At 49.3% G+C, this 20,735-nt stretch overlaps 1 protein-coding gene across 1 annotated transcript; it reads right to left on the bottom strand.

Annotated features, from left to right (window-relative positions):
- Window positions 1–839: 839 nt before the first annotated feature.
- Window positions 840–8,815, bottom strand: FUCA1 (alpha-L-fucosidase 1). Its single transcript, XM_050909710.1, has 11 exons — window positions 7,770–8,815; window positions 7,674–7,683; window positions 7,064–7,192; window positions 5,729–6,141; window positions 4,969–5,103; window positions 4,608–4,745; window positions 3,821–3,926; window positions 3,184–3,384; window positions 2,780–2,970; window positions 1,847–1,946; window positions 840–1,159 (listed from the first exon to the last, which is right to left on the bottom strand). The coding sequence occupies exons 1-11, from the start codon at window positions 8,813–8,815 to the stop codon at window positions 1,019–1,021; spliced, it is 2,610 nt and encodes an 869-aa protein (XP_050765667.1). The 3' UTR covers window positions 840–1,018.
- Window positions 8,816–20,735: the final 11,920 nt, after the last annotated feature.

Genomic DNA, 20,735 nt, shown 5'->3' with positions numbered 1-20,735 from the left:
TATATAATTATTTACATATATAAAAATATATATTAAAAAAATAAAAGTTTGTTAATGGATTTGTACTAGATTATCATTTTCTATAGCTGATTTCTTCTAGACCTCTTCAAACAACAAGCTTCCATTATATTTATTCGTGATGGAAGTATGTGATCATAATTGTTTCATCAACACCAAAGTAATACAACGCATCTTATCGTGTACCTATTTTTATGCAAGTACATCATACGCAGGAATCTGCGATGGCACTGCGGTTGGTCTTCATTAGAACATTCCCATCCCATGCAAGGCTTCATGATTCCACACATAAGAGTATCACATTGGTTATCAAAATTAATTTCGATGAGTAATTAAGCTAGGGAAGTGGCAGGGCCTGCTCCTGCCTGGGAGGTGCGGACCCTGCTGCCGTGCACAGCCTGGCTCACCAGCGCTGGCTACACACACGTGAACACGGACACAGCTCCCGCTGCTCCACGTCCTGTGAGCTGCTCTAACAGTCCAAATCCTCTCGCCATTAACTTGTGCATCTCCTCCCTGGCAGACACGCATCCTCTGGGCAGCTTCACTCACTAATACCTAGGTGCCACGTGGCCTGGCCCGACACCCCAAAGCAGGTCCTCTTAACTGCCCCATACTAACTCTGTTCAGTCTCCCACCAACTCTGAGTCTGTCCAGCATCACCGCCTATAATCCCAGCAGCGAAGCAGTAACGTCCACCAAGAAGCCCAGCTTGACATTAAAAAACCTTCGTGTTCCAAGCGTAGATGTTTGGCTCACGGGCTGTCACATCCCAGCAGAATACTGCAAAGGACGTCCCGACTTCCCACTGCTGAGCGGAGAGGTCAGTCCTTTGCAGCCAGACAAGGCCCGCTGATACACAGATGGCTTACAGGCAAAAGGGATTAGAAGAGAGATTCTCTTAAGAGAAAAACAATTTATTCAACAACAAATGAAAAATCCTCTTAGACTCCATTTAACAGAAAGGCAGGGGGAGACTGCTGCTTTCATCCCGCAGCCATCACTTCACACCCTCAAGCTTGACAGTCCAGCCGGACTGAGGAGGCAGAGGAGATGGCAGCATGTAGGGCAAAGTTATGAGGAGTCCTTTACCTGGGGACTTCTGCCACTCCAGAGTCCCTGCAAAACCCAACATCGTCACCTGCAGAGGAGGGCAGGGGAAACACTCGGTTGTAGCTCACACAGGCACTTCCCATTTGCACACCCCAGTACACCCAAAACACGTTTGCAGTCTCTGTACAGCATTTCCCACACACTCAAAGCAGTCCTGCACGTTTCCACCCATCTCTCACAGTGCACAGAAGGTAACACACGGGATATTTTGGGGCCAAACATTTCACCGTAGTTTGTTGTTTGTTTTTTTTTTTTTTTCTAACTGAGAAGGCTTTACCTCTGTTTGTTTAGAGCAAAGGGCACTCTGGCATTTGCGTCACTTACATTTCCAATTAGCGGGTCAGTGTACCTGATTTGAATTTGAGATGCAATACCAGGGATCCCTTCTATGTGTGAAGCTTGTTATTTACTTCACCTCCCTGTGTCAATGGGATCAAAACACTCTGGGGGAGAAGTGTCTCTGCCTATTCTAGTGCAGCCTATGAGCCTGTCCTGGCAAGTCCTATCCAATGTTCTGTGTTAACAGTGAGCTAAAGCCTGGAGAATAACCTGGGATGCTGCAAGGATCTGGAGGGAGGCCAGAGCACCCCAGAACAAGAAGTACGGGACGATGACTTCCACACTCTCCCCAAATGAAATCAGGTTGGACCTTCCCAACCCACATGTGCCCAAGATGGGCTCACAGAGTGCGTTAGCTTTTTTCCAAGTTCCTTACTTGTGTGGCTGGAGATGGAGCAGGCGAGGACAGCTCCAAAACGTTGTCCCGAGGCCAGATCAGAAAGATGGCATAGACAACTGGTCCCTTAGAAGTGTACCTAAGAGAGCAAGAGTTCAGCAAGGTGAAGAGGCCCATGAGAGAGAACCAGACACGAGCTTGACCTTTCCAGACAGCACGAGAACACCGGCTTGCCTACTGTCACCGCACACGGGTCACCCACTTGCCCCTCATTCCAAAATCTGTCACTTTGGACCCACCGTTTAGCCAGTCAGCACTGGCTGATGAAACCCAAACAAAGTCCATGTGTGCTGCCTAAAAGCAAATGTCATTTGCCGATCTGTCCTTGCTGCAGCCTGTGGTCAACAGAGCAGATTCGCTGCCTTCTCCTGATCATTGCTCTGCATTGCTAGACTGAACACTCTTGGGCACACTTGAGGAAAAAAAAACAACTCCGTTTTGTAGCAATTTCTGGCTCTTGACTCTCTATGCCCTTCTCAGTCAGTATAAACCTTAACAGTTGGGTAACAGTGATTAGTACTACTATATAACAGCTTAAAACCAAGTATCGCTACCTTTACAAACTGTATGTGTTTAGATGAACTACATTTGTGCAATTCAAACTAGCCAGGACCAGTACTTAAACAGTCCTGACAGCAGCAGCATGGATATTTTTTTAAAGGAAGAATTGGGGTTTGTCCAAATCAAGCAAGATGGATGACGTCCTGATTTTTATTCTCTTCTTTCATGCAAAATATTCCTTAGATAACACCCTGGGGCAGTAACTGAGCACTCCAATTGTAGGATATTACCTAAACGCCATCTGCACCTGATGGCAACACTTCAGAGTGTACCAAATTTAAGAACAAATAAAAAAGAAACGTCAGCTCTGGAAGTCCCAGCCCAGATGGTACTGAGCAACAGAGTCCTTACCAGACCGTGTCTGTGCTGTTCTCCATCTGTACTCTCCATGGCTTCGATTCATAAACTGCCTCCCCATTAGTGTCCAGCCACCTCCCAAGGGCCAGAAGTCTTTCTTGGAAGATGGGAACAATCACCCCTTCTTTTGTAGGTCCCACATTGAGAAGGTAGTTGCCTCCAAAACTCACAGTCTGCACTAGCTCCTGTGACAGACAAACCAAGGTAACAAATCGCATTATCTTCACTTCTGACGGCAAAGAAACCTGAGGAGGGCTTTGTCCTCATCAACTGCTCCTTTAACTCCAGCCTGATTGTATGAAACACATGACAACTCTTTCTGCAAGTAGGAGGATGAAGGAAACCTCTAATTCTCAGTAACTCCCCCACACCCGTTATTTTGATTTCAGATTTCTCACCTCAATGATACTTGCTTCATCCATTAACTCAGCAATGTTCATGTTGCTTCGATAGCCCCAGGAAAGCTTGTCAATAGAGGAGCACATCTCCCACTTGTGAGTTGGCAGGGTCCCTGGCTTGTATTTGTCAGCACAATTGTAGTAGCCTCCATGATGGCAAGAGCAGTTATTACACCAACGATCATTAACAACAACAGTGTCCTGAAAGAAGAAACTCAGCTCAGTAGGGAGAATGTTTTGTCTTGGACTTTTCAGCTTGCATTCATCCCTCCTAAGTTAGCAAAGGCATCTAAGTTAGGAGGTAAGCACCTAAACCCCCCTGTGTAATCAATGGAAAGAGAGAGACGATCCTCCAGAGAAGGCTGAATCCCTCTCTGGGAGAACCTCCCGCTATTCACTCAGGTAGAAGTTGAGGCAACAACGTTCCTGGCCCCTGAGCCTCCCACGTGTGCTGTAAAGGACACTAGAGTCTTCTCACAGGAGCACGGTATAGGCTTCTGATTTTTTGCGGAAGAATAAAGCACATTCGGCACCTGTCAAGCGAGTTTCTGATTTGATCGCATTCACATCTCACTGCTGCCAGACCTTCCATACCCATAAAATGCTAGCGGCCATGAGGGATAGCTGAAAGTGATACCTTGACGGGACTATCGTTATAAAGCCAGGCAAGGAAAGAGGTAGAATTCCAGTATGACTCCGGAGCTTCCCAGTCTCCATCCGACCAAATCAAATCTGGTTTATATCTAACAGAGAGATGAATGTTATTTCAAAATGGCTTATTTTCTCCTACCACAAAGGAAGCACTGTGTTTCTTGTGACTGGAGTCTAACTTCACTTCCTCTTCCTATTGCCTGACATTACCAGGAGGTTTATGCTATCACTTTCTGCTTCAGACAAAGCTTTAAGCGAGGTTCTTGCAGCAGCAAAGAATGATGTGTTGATCACAGCTCAAGAGAGGATGCAATTCTTCCAAAAAACAGAAGTTTGCATCTCAAAGGCAATTATGAGGCACATTCTTGACCTGGGACAACGGCCATTCTGAGCGACACGTGTCCAAGCCTTGTCTTTTTGTCAACAAGGGGAGGCAAGGTAAGGATGCAAATTCACAGTGAAATCGCTCCTCTGCTCTACTAAATACTAAGCAGCTTGCTCCACTTTCAAAGCCACCCTGCACAAAGGCAGTATTAAAGGGAATTGCTCTGGCATGAAAAATTTGCCCCTACTTTATTCTACAAATTAGACTGTCCACAGGGCAAATGTGAACCCCTTTTCTAATTACCACAAATCATTACCGATAAGTAAACAGATTTGCCTTGGCAAAAATTAACATTTGTCACCTCTCTTCTCTGCATCCACTTTGCATCTTTCTCTACAGTATTGAAACCAGGAAATGCTCTTGATTCCTAACTGGTTGCAGCTCTTACTTTAAGACAAGATCATAAAGTTCTGGCATGGTCTTCTTTAAAACAAAGTTCTGGGTCTTGAAGCCACTTTCTTTGTCAGCTAGATAGAGTGGATTAAACCACTCTAACAGAGAATGATACAGTCCATAGCGTATGTTCCTGAAGGACAGAAAACACAGAGGAAAGAGTTAGGCTGGCAGTAGGGATTAAGAACCAGGAGCAGATTAGACTACTGGCATTATTATTTCACAGAAGATTTCATGACTTTGCAAGCACTACTCTTTTCATATTAAACTCATCGTTTTCCGCTGTTCGTCAAGAACAGCCAGGAGAATTCAGTGTACACAGATGAAAGGAACAGCGCAGTTTGGCAGTGCCATACCTCTCCCTGAGGGCTTGTCCCAGCTCTCCTACAAGATCTCGGTGGGGCCCCGTATCCAGAGAATTCCAGTTCCAGGACACGGGGGACCCCCAGTTGGTGAAGCCTTCATGATGCTTCGTGGTCAGTACCACGTACCTGAGGGAAAAAAAAGTACTCGATCAGGATGACAAAGGAACTACCTAAGATATTCCCCAGCTTCACTGGCAAACCCTGTTACTAAAAAAGCAAGGGACTGAAGAACCATGCTGTGAGGAGCCCTCTGTCATTACCCTTTAAATTTAGAGGCAACTACAAGAATAGCAGAGGTTTTTAATGGATTTTAATGCTGGAAAAGAATGAACAATCAAGACTTCGGAAGTAGCAAGACCCATCATCTCCTCAGCACCCTGGGCATGACCCCTCAGCGATCTCCAGCACTGTTCAGGGACCCCCAGTCCCTCAGGGACCCCCAGACCTGGCCCTTCCATCCCCTCAGGGACCCCTACATCCTCTTGGGGACCCCAGGCACAGCTCCCACCCCCCCCATTCTCCCTGGGCTTTTCCATCCCACCAGGGACCCCCAGACATGGCTCCCCCATCTGCTCAGTGACCAGGGACCATCCCCACACAGATCCCCAGAAATGGCTCCCCCATACCCTCAGGGACCCCCCGGGCATGACACTCATCCCCTCAGGGACCCTCCGTCCCCTCAGGGACCCCCAGACCCACCCCCTATCCCCTCAGGGACCCCCAACCGCCCCCGTCAGCACCTGACGCTGACCTGGCACCAGCCCGCTGGAAAAGCTGGGCCCACTGGCGGGGCTGGAAGTCGTGGGCGGTGAAGCCGGGCGCGAAGTCGGCGTAGGTGGTGTCGGGCGGGTACCGGCGCTGCACGAAGCGCTCATAGTCGGCGCAGTGCTCGCCCTGCCAGTGCCACCAGAACCACTCGGAGCCCCAGGCCGGGACGGAGAACACCCCCCAGTGCACAAACACCCCCACCTTGGCCTGGTCGAACCAGGCGGGCAGCGGCCTCGCGTCCAGGCTGGCCCAGTCCGGGCGATAGCGCGCCGCTGCCAACACCGGGCCCAGCGCCGCCGCCAGCCACACCAACCCACCGGCCGCCATGCTGCCGCGTGACGTCAGCGCGGCCGCCGCCATGACTACCGAGGCAACGGCGCCGCGACGCCGCCATGGCTACCGAGGCAACGGCGAGGCGCCGCCATTGCTACCGAGGAGCCGCCGGTTCGAGGCTGCGGTCCGGCTGGCAGCGGGGCTGGCGGCCCCCTTCCTCCCTCCTTCCCTCCCTCCCAGCCCGGCTCTGCCCCACTATAGCCGCCTGCGTGCCTCTTCCTGCGGTTTGAGCCTTCTGCGTCCACGCCATGATGGGCCAGGAGAGAGCCCATGGGGCTGGCCCCCATGGCAGCTCAGCCTCCATGAGACCCCTCTCCCCCTGGCCCTCCCGTACAGCCAGAGCAGGCCCAGGACCTGGCTCCAAAACCCGTACGTGAGGACCGGGTGCATCCTCTGGGGAAACAGGGCAGAGTCCAAGGGCCTCGCAGCCATGCCCCGGGCAGCCCAGCCAGGCTCATCCCTGTCGGAGGCGTTTCGGGAGCCAGCAGGAGCCCTGCTGCTCTCCGGGGCGCTGGCGAAGGGCCCCGTCCCACTTTGCTCTCCTTGCAGGTTTTGCAGCTAAAGGTGCTGCTTTTGTGTAGTTTGCAAAAAAAACTATCGAGTTCCTCACGCTCACAGTGTCTGCCGCAGCGTGGGCTTAAACTTGTCGCCTGGAAGAGTTCGTGCCCCAGAGGTTAATGGAGTAAAAGGCTGGAAAATGGCTTTAATGTTTAATCACATAACGTCCAACAAACGCCTGTGTGGCACAGGTTAGCTTTCCTTAAATTTGCTGAAAGAAACGTGCTGCCTGCAGGGTCCTGTCCGCCTCAAAATCCTCAACTATGGCAGAGTCCATAAGCCACAGTGAGAGCATTTCAGTTTTCCATAAAGAATTAGACACTAAAATCGACACAATCCTAAATGCTGTGAGCCACAATTAGCCAGGACCTTCTGCAAGCGAGTCTAGAGAACCCATCTGCACCTTTCCCAGCAAGGGCCGAGGTACCTCCTGCTGCTGCCGGTCTTGCTCCCGCACGATGCAGCGAGGCATTCGCCATCGGCGAGAGCTCGTCATGACTTGGTGTTGTTCTCTGTCGCCTTTGCCAGGAGCTGAAGACCTTTTGTCACCGTGCTGCTAATACGTAACACCCCGGCACAGCGTTCAAGTCTGGTATAAATAGATGTACCTCTGCTACGTAGCGATGTGCTGTTAGCGCTTTGCTGATGGTGCGTGTACAACTCTGCCTGTGCCCGGTTAAGGGGTTTAGAGAGAGTTGTGTGATACCTGGGGATTTCTAGAGAACCTGAAGGTCTGCGCAGTGTTTTACTTGAGGTTAGCTATATTTTAGGGAGGGCAAGGAAGACACCACTGAATGTAAGAGAAATGGGTTAGGAGGTTACTGGTGGACAGGCGGGAGGAGTTGTCATAAAATATTAGGATCTGCTATTCTGGGGCATGGCGTTATCCGCTGCCTCATGGCTGGCACACTGATGTGGCACCGCTATCTCTGCAGCTTGGGGACCGGCTGCCTGTGTAAGTCTGCGCACTTTATGTCCCAGCGTCTAAGAATAACATCAGTGGGAGCTGGCTCCATGACAGGCGTCTGATCCCTCACCTCCCAGGACCTCCATAAGAAAAGAAAAGAAAAAGAAAAGTGATCCAGACTGTTTCTGCCAGCCTGAGCACGGACTTTCCACGGCTGCCTCCCTACGTTATGCGCATGTCCTCGCAGACGGTCTCTATTATGGAGGACTTGTGGGTGCTCTCTGCTTCTGGGCTTTCCTCAGAGGCCTTCTGCTGCCTCCTGAAGCGAGAAAAGACCATCCTCAGGGAGGAGTATAGCTCCTTGCTCCGCAGGGCATAAATAATGGGGTTCACCATGGAATTGAGCAGGCAGAGGGTGCTGCAGAAGGCAAACACCTTGCGCAGGTGATTGCTCAGCCTGGCAAAGATGCTGTAGATCATGAGAACGAGGACCGGAGACCAGCACAGCACGAGGACAGTCAGCACCATGACGAGGGTCTTGGCCAGCATGACGTCCATCCTCATCCTGGTGTTTTGCTTCCCTGCCTGCGCTTGATGCTTCTCCATGTAGGCCACGTGCTGGTGAGCCCTCCATAGCACGTGCGCGTAGGCGTAGATGATACACCCCAGCAGAACTATGATGAAGCAGATCCAGCTCGACAGATAGTTGTCATCCACAAACGGGAACAGCTCGGAGCAGGTCGAATTGAGCGTGCAGCAGTTCCAGCCCAGGAGGGGCAGGGAAGCAATGGTCGCACATGTCACCCAGAGCAGCCCCAGGGCTATCCATGCTCTCTTCCTCGTCATGAGGAGCTTGTATTCGGATGGTCGGCTGATGGAGATGTAACGGTCCAGGGCTGTCAGCAGCAAGCTGCTCAGGGAGGCAGAGAAGGACGTGTTCACCCCTCCCAGCTGCAGCAGGAACATTTCTTTAGAGAAATTAGTTTCATTAAAGACATGGAAGTTAACAAAACTGCAGACGAAGATGATGCTGGCCAGGATGTCAGCCAAGGCCAGGCTGCTGATAAAGAGGTAGGAAGGCTTTCTCCTGGTCCCAGGGGAGGAGAAGATCAAGTAGAGCACCAAAGAGTTCTCGAAAACGCACAGTGTCCCAAAGAGGCCGCACAGGGTGGCAATGCTTATCTTCTGCGCTTGCGTGCTGAGGACCATGAAGCACTCCATGGTGTTCACACTGCATTTGGAGGCGTTTTCATGTATCTGACAAATATCCATTGTAATTAACTGGAGCCAGGAGCTTGCAGAGAGTGTTTTTGTTTCCTTCTGTACTTCTTCAGATGCTCTGAAAAAGACCAAGGCAAAGGTGACTTACAGGAGCACAACGAGCAATAAATTCAACCCACTCAGATACATCCCTCCCTTTACACGGAAGCACGCAAAAGAAAAAGAGCCCAGGGAGACCTACTTTCAGGTCCACAGCCCAAATGCTGGAGATGACTTCCACCCTTTCCTAGCAGAGATCCAGGCTTTATCCCACCGGTGATTTAGCTGAGACCTGTCTATCGTAGCCCATGGGTACCACGTCCGTACCGCCTCCGTACCACGTCCATCTCTCGGGCTGTTTCCTCACCACAAGAGGGAAGCAGCAATGCTGAGAATTGTACAGATCCTGGGCAAGCTCTTACCAGTCCTCCAGGATTCACTGGCTAGGACCAGCAGCGGTGGAAGGGACTGCTCATGGTGACACTGTGCCGTGGCCAGAGACAGGCCCTGGAGAACAGCCTGTCCCAGTGAAGCTGCCCCGGGAGATGGCTGGGATGGAGAAGGACGAGGGATACTGCACTGCCGGGGACTCGGTGCTGCTCATCGGAGAATACAAAGTGCACTTTGAAGCATTTGCTGTTCACCAAAGCTGTTTGAACACGTAAAATGACAAGACTGGTTTTATATTTAAGCTTGCCCATTGCAGTTTTATAAAGCTCAGCCTCATTAAAGTTGCGTTTCTCCCCCCACAATCCCTGTGTCATGAGTCAGTCTGTCCCATGGTCAAAGTGATTAAAAGTTATTGTTTAACATTAATATTAGAGTGCAAGTTGGATGTAAAAATGGGGACGTGCAGGAGTTAGACCACCTGAACCTAAGAACCCCTGTCCATGCGCAGGATTAAGTTAATTTTATCAATATTTTTAGCTTCAGCAGAGATGTGATGGAGGGAAATGCTTTATTTTCCCCTAGGCAGATGTTGAGTTGCTCGGTGCACTCTGTGGCAGGTAAGTCATGTTTTTCTCTACGCTTCTGCAGCTTAATGCATTTAAATCCCTTCATCTTCATTAAACTAATGAGCTTGTCCTTCAGATGTTATTTTTCTCCCATTCTTACTCTTGATTATAGTCGTGCTTTAAACCAAACGCACTTTCATTGAGAGCTCAGCTGCCTTGTGTTGCCTCATGTAACAGGGGGAACAAAGTCATCCTGGACTGGGTTATAGAGAGCAGATGAAGAGGCGGTTGTCGGACACACTAAAGCTGCCTTATTAGCAGAGAGATGCTGTGTCCCGAGTGCCATGCACCGGCAGGTCGTACCGCCCTGCTGCAAAAGCCCGTGGGACAGGAACTCCCTTCCCGAAAGCATCTGTGTGGCTTCGAGTATGCAGGATCCCACATCCAGGCAATGGGACCATGAGTTCCCGCTGTTGGAGGAAAGCACCGAGCTGTCGGCGTTCCCGTTCTCCCAGCACAAACAAGCCACCGTCTCTCCCTGCCCTCAGCTCTCTTTCAAGAGAGGAAATGTCCAAAACGTGTGAACCACAGCAGACGGGATGTGTGACAGCTACAGCTACCCGGGGAGCGGAGCAAGCGCCCGGGCGCTGCAGGGGCCGGGCTGCCACGCTGCTGGGCTGCAGGTACCTGTAGTCAACCATCTGCGGTTTCTCTGTCTGTTTTTTGAAATTCAGCAAAGACAACGGCTGTCTTTAGAAGCGACGATAGCCAGCAGTGACCAACATGCTAGAAACCCCTGTCCACAACATCTTAGCAGTGACACATATTTTATACCTGTCTTCGTTACTTCCTTCCCCACTGATTCCCCTGTCCCCTGACGCTCATCACTATTTCTGTGGTTTGCAGTAGTTGCAAAATACCCCTGAGCACTTGAGATGCTGCCCAGGAGGTCACGGAGAAGAGCCCGAGCCCCACGCTTTGCTCCTGCCTGCCGTCAGGGCTTGAACATCAGCAGTTGCAGAGCGTTCGGTGCATATTACAGCCAGAGTAGTTCAACCCTGATTTGCATTTCTTGGCATATCAATCTGGAGGAGTCGTGGACTTTGGGCTGAAATGTGGCTCAGCATTGCAGCAAGCCTCTCTCCTCTTACATCAGGCTCTGGCATGGGGTAATCACGCAGGACCGGAGATGTTGCACTCTAATCTCAGCACTCCTGTTTCCTGCATCTCTCAACAGAAACACTCCCACGTGCGGCAGTAATTACTAACTGTTTTTATTAAACCTGACAACATCTCTTTCTCCAGAGAGAGATGGATTTAGCGGACAGATGGACTTCGACATATCTCAGAGCTCACCAGGGGCCACCGGGGCAGCAACTGCCTCCTTGAGTATCCAAAACTCCCCAGCCAAAACTCCAGCATCCAAACCAAGACGTCTCTTAATTAAGCAGACTCCAGCATCAGCTTGACATCTATTAATTGCAGCCAGCATTCCCAGGATCATCTTAAATTCTCAGTATCTGCAGTTGTGCAATGTCCAACGAACGTACTTAGGAGCTTGGAAACTGTACTGAACACTAGGCAAGAGGCTGAAGGCCAACAAAATGCTATCCCTCACGTCACATTGCCTGGGGAGAGAATTTGGTTATAATGGCAAAATAACTCCTGCACGGACTGTTCTGGTACAGCTCTCTCCATTAAGCTGACATAATTCAGATAAGCCCTCAGGTTCAAAATACTGTGCTGGGCTCATAGCAATCAGCCAGCCAGCCCAGACCTTCTCTTCCCACATCTGTTGTGTCTCAGGCTGAATGACAAGGACGAATCTCTTTGCAGTTTTAACTGAGCTCCCCCAAATCCTCCTTCCAGCTCCCGTGTCTGTGAGGGAAAGCACGGGGCTTTGCTCCACCACAAGATGTCTTCTGCAGAGGCTCCGGAGCATGAAAACAGGGGCAGTGCCAAGAGCCCCTCTCCTTGCACTGCTTGTCCCTTTCTTTTTTGGCCATAAGGCTGCTTTTTCCTGCCCAGAAGACATTTTTCTCTTGTCAGATGGGCTCCTGGATTCAACCATTTCTTTGTTCATGCCCACTGCCTCCTGCATGCTTCAGCTCCTGGGAAACAAGCCAGCCCGTATGCGGATCCCAGGGGAGAGCTGATCTGCGGCATCCTCCATGGGGCAAGCCCCACTTCCAGGGTGGAAATCCCCTTCTGAGGGGCAGCAGCTCCCCCTCCCTGGGAATTACAGCCCTGGGCACAGCTGCCCATCTCCCCCACAACCAGCCCAACAAGCCCAGAGAGTCCCTGCCCGCCGGGCTGACGTTTCAGCTCAGGAAGAAAGAGTGAAGGGGCTTCTCGCCCTCCTTTAGAGCCAGGGGGTTGCGGCACAGAGGGACGGGGTCCCTGGGAGCCGCAGGAATCGAGCGGGGATTTCCTGCACCTCTGCACGGGATTAACTCTCCTCCCAGCACAGCAAAGTGTCTCCTGCCAGCAGGATCTCCCAGGGTGGAGAATATTCTGCCAAAATAAAGCAATGGAAACCCCATCTCTTGCAACGGAGAACCCCCCCAGACAGTGCCAATAACCATAGCCCCAGGAGGCAGCGAATGGAGGCAACGTACTGAATGAACAAGAAGCCCAGCTATTAGGAACAGAATGCAGATGAGACATTTGGGAATGCAATATATTTCTGATACAGCCTCACTGACTGCAAAGTCTGCCCAGAAGCAGCAAAGAAACCTTCCTCCCATTAGATCTGCTTGTGAGCCCACTCACTCCAGCCTAATAACTCCACTGGCTCCGGTGGAAATTAAATCTACAAGTGAAACAGTCCTTTTCCATTTCAGTGCATTGCTGCGATTGATTTCAGCTGTCAGACTTACACTGCCTTGCACGCAGCAGCACGGTTTCTGATATCACTTGGGATGGTTTCTTCATTTACAGAGACATCTCAGAATCCTTGTGATTAATAAGTTAACGTATTGGTTGCTTAGATAATGTAAAATTAAATTTTCCTGCTGCAATCAGCCAGTGCAATGTGCCTGCAGCACTCTGAAAGCGCTGGTCTTGAATATTTCATCGCCAGAATTTCTGAGAGATTTGATCTTTACAATAAAATAAAATGTCTTAAGTGATCACCTAATATGAACAAGTGAAGTGATTTATGCAAAAATGGTCATTAATGCTTGGACATTTTATTTACTGAAAAAGCAAAATATCTTTTGCTTTACAAATATTTTAGTTTGTACACAATTTCTTGTTTTAGTTGCAGGAGAAGTTTTGCCATTGTTTTGGAAATAGCTGTTCATCCCAGTTTGTCCCTCCAACCACATTAAATAATGCCGAGCGGAGTTACCTCCCTGATGTAAGAACTGTCTGGCACAAATGCCACGCAGAAGATTATATGCTTTATTTCTATTCAGGGTCCAGTTCTGTCCGTGTGTGACTCCTCGGGGTGACAGCATTCGAAGCACCAGGGGGGTGTGGGTGCAGAACAGCACTGCGAATACCAGTGTGGGTACAAAGCATGGCAAAACAGAGCTTGTCTCACTCCACCAAAACCACCACATGCGGAGTCATAATAAAGACTAACTCATGCAGAACGCTCAGCCTGAGAGCTCAGTATCATATTCATGCTTGCGAGGCATTTGGAAATACCTCTGACATATCCAACGTTAATATTTCCTAAAACCAGCTGTAAAGAGTTAGTCCCTAGTCTGCTATTTAAACACTTACCTTTCGTGTTCTTGTTAAGAAAGCATTCATCCTAAAACCCAATTTTCCCACCCTTTGTTACACATGGCATTGCAGTTCATCCTGAACAACACCGGGAATCTCCCCGTGACAAACCCTGCACAGCGGAGTCTCCCCAGACTGCCTGCGTGCGTGTCAGCACCGTTGGCTCAAAGGTACGATGTGTTTTACTGCGAAAAAAAGGATCCTTGGCTGCAGGATCTCCCCACGGGTTAGCAAACGCAAACCACTCACCTCCTCTCACTCGCGTTGCGGGCTGGGGATGCTTGGGGGGCTTCCCATCCCTCCAGCTCTCAGGGCAGTTTCTGCAGCTGCGGACGGCACCTGCTTCCCTCTCCTTTCACATCACTTCTGGTTTCATTTGGGTTTCTCGTACCATTCTGTTTTATTCCCCGAGGCTGGAAATCCATCAGTGCGAATCCTTCCTCTGGTTTCTTGCTCTCTTTTGCATTCTTTTGGTGAACGTGCGTCAGGTTTTCTTTCTTTCCCCACTTCCCCTCTGGGTCTTGTGTTCTGCTTCTGGCTGCTAGTGCCACATCTCACAACCACCCTAACCCTCCGACTTGCTGAAATAATTTGCTCGGTCCCTCCAATTCCTCCAGGTACCTGCAGTGTTTGAGGCGAGAGACATTCAGGGTCTTTTCCTGATTTCTCTGGGGAAGTGGAAAAGGAGGGAAGGGGAAAAGAGCTGGAAAGCAGACATGGAAAAATCTGGATATACCTAGCTGTATGCAGGTCTAAGGGCAAGCTCAGAAATCTGCCATCTGTGTGCTTGCCTGGCACCATTAACAGCAAGAACCCACCACGTCTGTGCCCCAGAAAGTGGGCAAGCCACTTCTCTGTACGCAAACATGCTCTGCTAATGCCAGAAGAGTAAGGTGATTTTCTCTTTGCAAGTGAAAGGGAAAGGAAATGGCTTAAGGTCTTAAGTTACACAATCATACCCCTGTGGTCATGACCGACCCAGGGCTCAGGAGGCTGAGGTCTCTGCTCTACCCGCTCTCAGCGATCCTTCCTCACACCTTACCACTTCTCCCCCTCAGCTGCACAGCAGCAGCCCTTAGCTGGTTATTTGCAGGTTGTGCTGTTGCTGCTGGAAAGCAGGGACATATGGCAGGTGACCAGAGCACCAGGGAGAGTATCCCCTGTTACTCGAGGCTCCGTGTCGGTGGGTAGAGGCAAGTTTGCCCAAAATCCCCAAGAAATTGCCACGTTATGGTTGGGTAAAGACCATACAACCTGTAGTGGGGAGCACACGCTGCGCTGGCTGCAAAGGAAGGGCCGTGCTCCTTAGCCCCTGGATGCACCCTGCCCTGCCGCAGGTCCCGCTCTGACATCCTACAGAGCTGCTGCAACCTCCTCCCGCAGCCCCATCCCAGCACCATCAACCTGTCTTCTCCCAAGCGGGAACTCAACCTTCCCTCCTGCTTGGATCCCAGTTCCCCCCATTTGGTGGATTCGTGATGATTTTGAATAGCAGTTACACCTCCTGCTCTCCAAATCTTTGCTTCACATATTTCCCCTCTGCCATTATTTGTGGCTCAGGAGTTTCCCAGCAGCTGCTGGAGCTCAAGCCCTGCGCCCGCGTTCAGCAATGCTCGGCTGCCCTCTCCAGGGGAGCCCGCAACACTCGCGGGGACATCGGCCTGCGGACGCCTGAGAAAGAGGCAGAATTGGGAACCCAGTGCTTCCTCTTGGCCCCTGACCAGGAAAAGGAGGTTCCCCTGCTCACCGGGGTGCTCAGGCACGGCTGGGACCCGGGACCTGTCTGACCCTTTCGACGCTGCTCGGGGCTGGGCGGTTTTGAAAGCCCCTCTCTGGATCTCATGTGTGGAAATCACAATAAAGATGAAAGGCATCACGGACTATTGTATAAGCAAAGGAGAAGAGGCAGGTTATCAGCTCTGTCTCAAAAAATAACAGCTTCCATTTCGGTTCCCATGAACCGACAAATTCTCCTTTGCAAGAACAAATACGAGACTGTAAAGAGCTAGCGAAAAACAGAAAGATACTTTATACTAGTCCTGAGTTCGAAAAGCAGCACTCAGCCCCAAACTATTCCCTGCTCTGTCACAGCTTCACATCCAGCAGGATCCTGTGCAATATAGACCCAAGTTTCCTCTACCTGCAAAGAGAGCAGTTCTGTCAAAGGAGTGCATATTATAAGAAAGAAACATTATTACTGCAGCATAGCTAGAAGCTTGTCATTTGGTTTCTCTTTTAGAGCAAAACTTGTCCTGCCAGAGTAAAAGAAAACCATTAAAGGCTGACTTCCGTAATGTAAGGGCTTTTTGTTCCCCTCTAGCTTGGATTTTTTCCCTTGGCATCAGCTGCAGCTAACACAGCTGTGAGCAGCCCTGCTTTAGGAAACCCCCCCATACCCAGGGTCAACATCTGGGATCAATGATCAGCTTTACATTCCCGTCAAGGTCACGTTCTGCTTCTGTCACTTTGCCTGCTGGCACCAAGCAGAAGCAGAGTCAGCTTGTAACTACTGGGAACTAAAGGAGCACCATCACTGAAGGAGGGCTCTAAGAGACTGCCTTGGCCAGCTGGGCTTTAAATGGCCTCTCTCGCAACTGGGTGGGGTTGCCTGAATTCAGCGCACCTGATTTTATGGTATTTAAGCCAGAAGCACAATGAGGTGCAACTGAGCTGTTGTGTGGATAGTGGTGTGGGGTTTTGCTGAGCTCTTCAGGACAGTCTTGGCAGCAGTTTGCATTTCTTGCCTTGCTGCCAGCAGCTGAGCCAGATTTCTCCAAGTGAATGAGGCTGAGCAGCTGAGCAGAACTGGCAAGTGGGGGAGATGACCTTGGAAGGGATGCTTTCCCTGCAGAGCTTACACAGGTACTAGCTCTGGCAGCAGAGGTGTCTGGCTAGTGGGCACCCCAGCTTGCTGGGGCTGTGTCTCGGTGAGCTGCTGCCTCTGGTCCTGCAGTGTGCTGGAGGAAAGGCTCAAAGAAAAGCTGTGCAGGCAATGGGGAAAAGGGCCAATGAGTTTGGTCTTGCTCAGCAGTAGTGTGTCTGTCTCCAGAGCAGCAGGGAACAATGCCTGGGGCTGCTGTTAGGACAGAATTCATGTGATGGGGCACTTAGTCACCAGCATTTGCAGAAAGTGTGGCTGTGCTCTGTGGGAGGACAGTGACTTGCTTGTATTTCTCTGACTTTGGTGTTTGCTGGGGCTGACTTTGAAACTGAGTGGCCAGACAGGGCTGAGGGTGGAGGCACTGCTCATGTTGCTAAGGTGTGAAGCAGAGAGCCAGTGTGACTTCATACTGCACTCAGAGGAAATGCTCAGAAAAACCAGACTTATTCCCTTGTATAGCATAGTTCATGAGAGCAAAGCAGGGCTTGTCTGATGAGTTTGCCTTCTGTCCCTGTAAGGCAGTGCCTGTGCCCTGGGTGAGCTGTCCTGCTGGAGAACCACCTCTGCTTGCAGTTGTGCAGTGAGGTGGGCTGAGGGTGGAAACGTTTTTCCTGCTGATAGGATATCAACCAGGCGTATAGAGTTAAATGGGCTGAAGGTTCCTGCAGGCTTTTGTGACTCAGTGCTGGTGTGGATTTGAACAGGGAGCTGTTGAGACAGAAAACCTGTGGGGTGTGACTCAGGAGTCATGCCTGGATGTGCTTTTATTTACAGCATTCAGACATCAGCTGCAATGAAACTGCTTCAGCACAAGCCCTTTAAACCCCTCTGGGCCATAAGGCTCAGGGCTTGGATAACTGATCTGCAATGAGCTGTGTGTGTCCATGGTGCTTTCAGTCTTGGTGCTGAGTTTGTTTTGTTCTGTGTATATGTATAGATACAAATGTGCATGCTGCGGTCATGCAAAGGAGGTATGTTCTCAGAGACACTCCTGAGCATGTAACTGGTTTCAGCAGTGCTGAGGAGGAAACTCTTATTCTGGAGATGATGCAACTCAGGTACTGGTGGACACTGACTTAATTCATATCTACAGCTTATATAGAAAGTAACTTTAGGTATCCTGCATCTGCTTTGTTTAACAACAAACTTATAAGGAGCTTTAAGCAATTAAAGTACACAGTTTTATTGAATTGTTGGGGTGCTTGCCTTGTACCTCTTCTCTGTTTACTCTGGAGAGATTCAAATATCCACCTAGTTCCTGTAGATCACTGCTGTGGATATCCTGAGCTTTGACTGAGAAACAGGGGTCCTCTGCCAAACAGAAAAAAGGATATTCTAAATATTACTGTATACTCAATACTTTTGTGGAGATTTTTAAGAAAATACAAACTCAACACATTTGGTAGGTTGTCACCCTGGTTAATGTTTGGCTCAGATGGAAACATCTAACTAGTTTCAAGTGTGTCATGGGACTCTTAGTAACCCCAAGGTGTTTACTTTTTATGGCTCTCAAAATCACATACCACCAGAAGCTTGTCACCTGTGGAATAAAACTGGGGCAATGGTTCACTACTGACTTAACAAATGATTCATCTGTGCTGCTTACTTCCTGCAGCATCTGTCAGTGGGTAGTTCCACTGAAATGCTCTGGCATGAATATGTGCATGGCTAGATCCATCTTGATCACAGCTGGAAGCATTTCAGTTTGAGGCTAATGAAGCTCTGGGGACTTTGTCTTCGCTGGAACTTCTGTGCAAATTGCTAGTTGTTGCAATGCCAGCACAGATGGAGCTGCTTTCCTGGGCTGGTATTAACACTTGCTTTGAGAGGGAATGGAGATGCTGAGTGAAAAAATAATAGTGGCTAGGGAAAACCTTGAGTGGTTGTCACTGTGGCAGCAAAAGTATGGTGGAGGGCTGAGAGGAGGATTTGAGTCACGTAGACCCTCCTGAAGAAACTGGCTCCCTGGGAACATGAGGAAACTTGGTAGTTATTGCAGTCAGCCTTGGATTACCTGGAGGAAGCAGAATAATCCAGACAGAGCAGACACTTGCACAATAGAAAAAAACATGTACAGTAGGTTATAAGAGGATGTAGCAAAGGTGTAGTGGAGCTGAGGTCATTGAGTCTGTGTCGCCATGTGGCAATGCACAGCAAAGTCAGGTTTGGAGGTACTACCCTGTTCAAGGAGCATGTTTGAGGGCACTGCCTCTTGGACCTTGTCTTTAGCAGATGGAGGGCTGCATGGCACGAATGGTGGCATGAGCTGCTCCTGGAGGCAGCTCACATCTCACTGCAGCCCGGTCTGCCCATGAGTAACTGAGGTGAATATAGTGCCATAGGCTTTGGAACAAGAAGTCTTGTGTTGAGGCCATTGGGAAAAAAAGAGGGTTTAAAAATCACTATTTGGGCGAGTGAAGTAGCTTCTCTTGAAGGGATCTCAGATCTTGATGAGAAGGAATCAAGACCGAACCCTGGGATTGAGCCTGCTGTGTCTTCAGGACATGCAGTCCAGGACATGGCAGGCACTTCAGCGCTTCTGTACACGTTAGGGTTGCTGTAGCTCTGGGAATGTCTGCTTTTCTTCCACTGCAGGAGAGGAAACCTGCCCAAGGTTTTAGCCGCTGAAGTGTAAAGCATGGGTAACTCTCTTTGCTTGCAAGTTGGGCATTGTGGTGTTTTGGATATTCTGGACTGCCTGCCCTTTTGATTTAAAAAAATACCCCTTGTGTTCCTGCTTGAACTCTGAATGACACAATTTATTGTAGCATTCAACCGGTTTCCTGGTGTGTTTCAGTGGAACAGTTTCTGCACAAGTACAGGATTGGTTTATCACTGACATTTCCTGCTCCCCTCTGGCTAAATGTGTCAGCCTGACCTCAAAACCAGTTCTGAAAGACAAGATGCTTTTTGAAATATCTAAAAGATAGTGAGGAAAAACTGCCAGACCTTGTGTCATCCTTGATCTGGATTGAAAAGTACATGGCTGGTCTGCTCCCCAGACAAGAGAGCACATTTGCAGCCAGTAAAATGCTGTTTCTAAATCGCAGTGACATGCCCTGGCTTAAAAACATCTACACACTGAGATGAGATGATGTTTTAGCAGATATAAACACACTAAAGATAGAACCAAAGCAAAAATCTGCTGATGTGCATTGTAGGGGAGTTGTTTGAGATAGTTAGTGGAATTTCAAGGCTTAAGTGTTTGGTTACAGTAGATACTGTTGTCTGCTATCTAAATGAAAGCTACCAAAAGGATCTTAGCCATAACATTGTGCCAAGAAATACAGAGCAAAGGGAGGAAAACAAATTAATCTCAGCTTGGTTTGTGCAAACATACAATAAAGAACACAAACAAAAGTCTGGGCTTGGTTATGTCAACACATCTTGTATATTAAAACATACCATGTCTTTTTCAATAACACTGCATAATGAAATACAAACTTCTTAAAGATGCAGCTCCTCTTTGGGGTACTTACCTTTGTCCTGTTAGTGCCTGAAGACCCTATGATGGGTCAGAGCCCTGTGATACTAGGTGCTGGTCAGTAAAACCAGCTCTGTTTCAAATGGTTTACAGATAAAGGAGGAAAGAGTAATTTTTCCATTCTGTAGCTAAAAATGCAGGGTAGCTCCAATGAAGTCAAGGCATCTGTTTATACCTCAAATAAAAACTCTGAATATTCATGTGTTGTTTTTAAGTACTTTCCCCCCTGACCTGCCCCAGTGGTGTTTAAACTGAATTAGTTGCTTTCCATTTTCTTTTGAGATTCCTTTTTTTGGTCCTTAATGCAGTGTACGGTGCTTGACTGGCCCCTCAGTGGTGGACAGGGAGCGGGAGCTCTCTTAAGTGTGCAGGTTTCTCGTCTGTATGTAATTTGCATTCAGCCTGTACAGGGTAAAGGCCAAATCTCCTGGGTTTCAGTGTAAACGATCCCTTGAGGCAAAATAAGAGTATGCGAATATAAACATCAACAGCAGCCAGTGCCAGGGGCTCTGCAGTTTTGAATCCCTTTCCACAACAGTAGTTTAAACCTGTGGAAGCTTTTCCCTACATTTTGACATTAGAAATCCTTCTACATAATTTTTAATAATTTAAATTTTAAAAGTTATTTAATTTAAATAAATGCAGGGGAGAGGTATGGGCTCGACGAACCCGAGATACTCCATTTGGCGATCTGAAAGCTGCGGGGGATCTCTGCGGGGCTGGATTTTTGCTCTTTGTTCGCCGTTCAGTGAATCCCCTCTCCCGGGGACCCCCTTACAGCCGGGGGGGGGTGGGTGTTGTTTTGGGGTTTGTTTTTTGTCGTTAATTATTTTACTTCTTTGAAGCCCCAAGCGGCAGCCGGCGCGGCCATTCCCC

The sequence above is a fragment of the Gymnogyps californianus genome, chromosome 22 (genome assembly GCF_018139145.2).
Source record: "Gymnogyps californianus isolate 813 chromosome 22, ASM1813914v2, whole genome shotgun sequence".
In the NCBI taxonomy this organism is placed as follows: domain Eukaryota; kingdom Metazoa; phylum Chordata; class Aves; order Accipitriformes; family Cathartidae; genus Gymnogyps; species Gymnogyps californianus.
The sequence above is the reverse complement of the archived record's forward strand: the minus strand, read 5'-3'. Positions and strand labels throughout refer to the sequence as shown.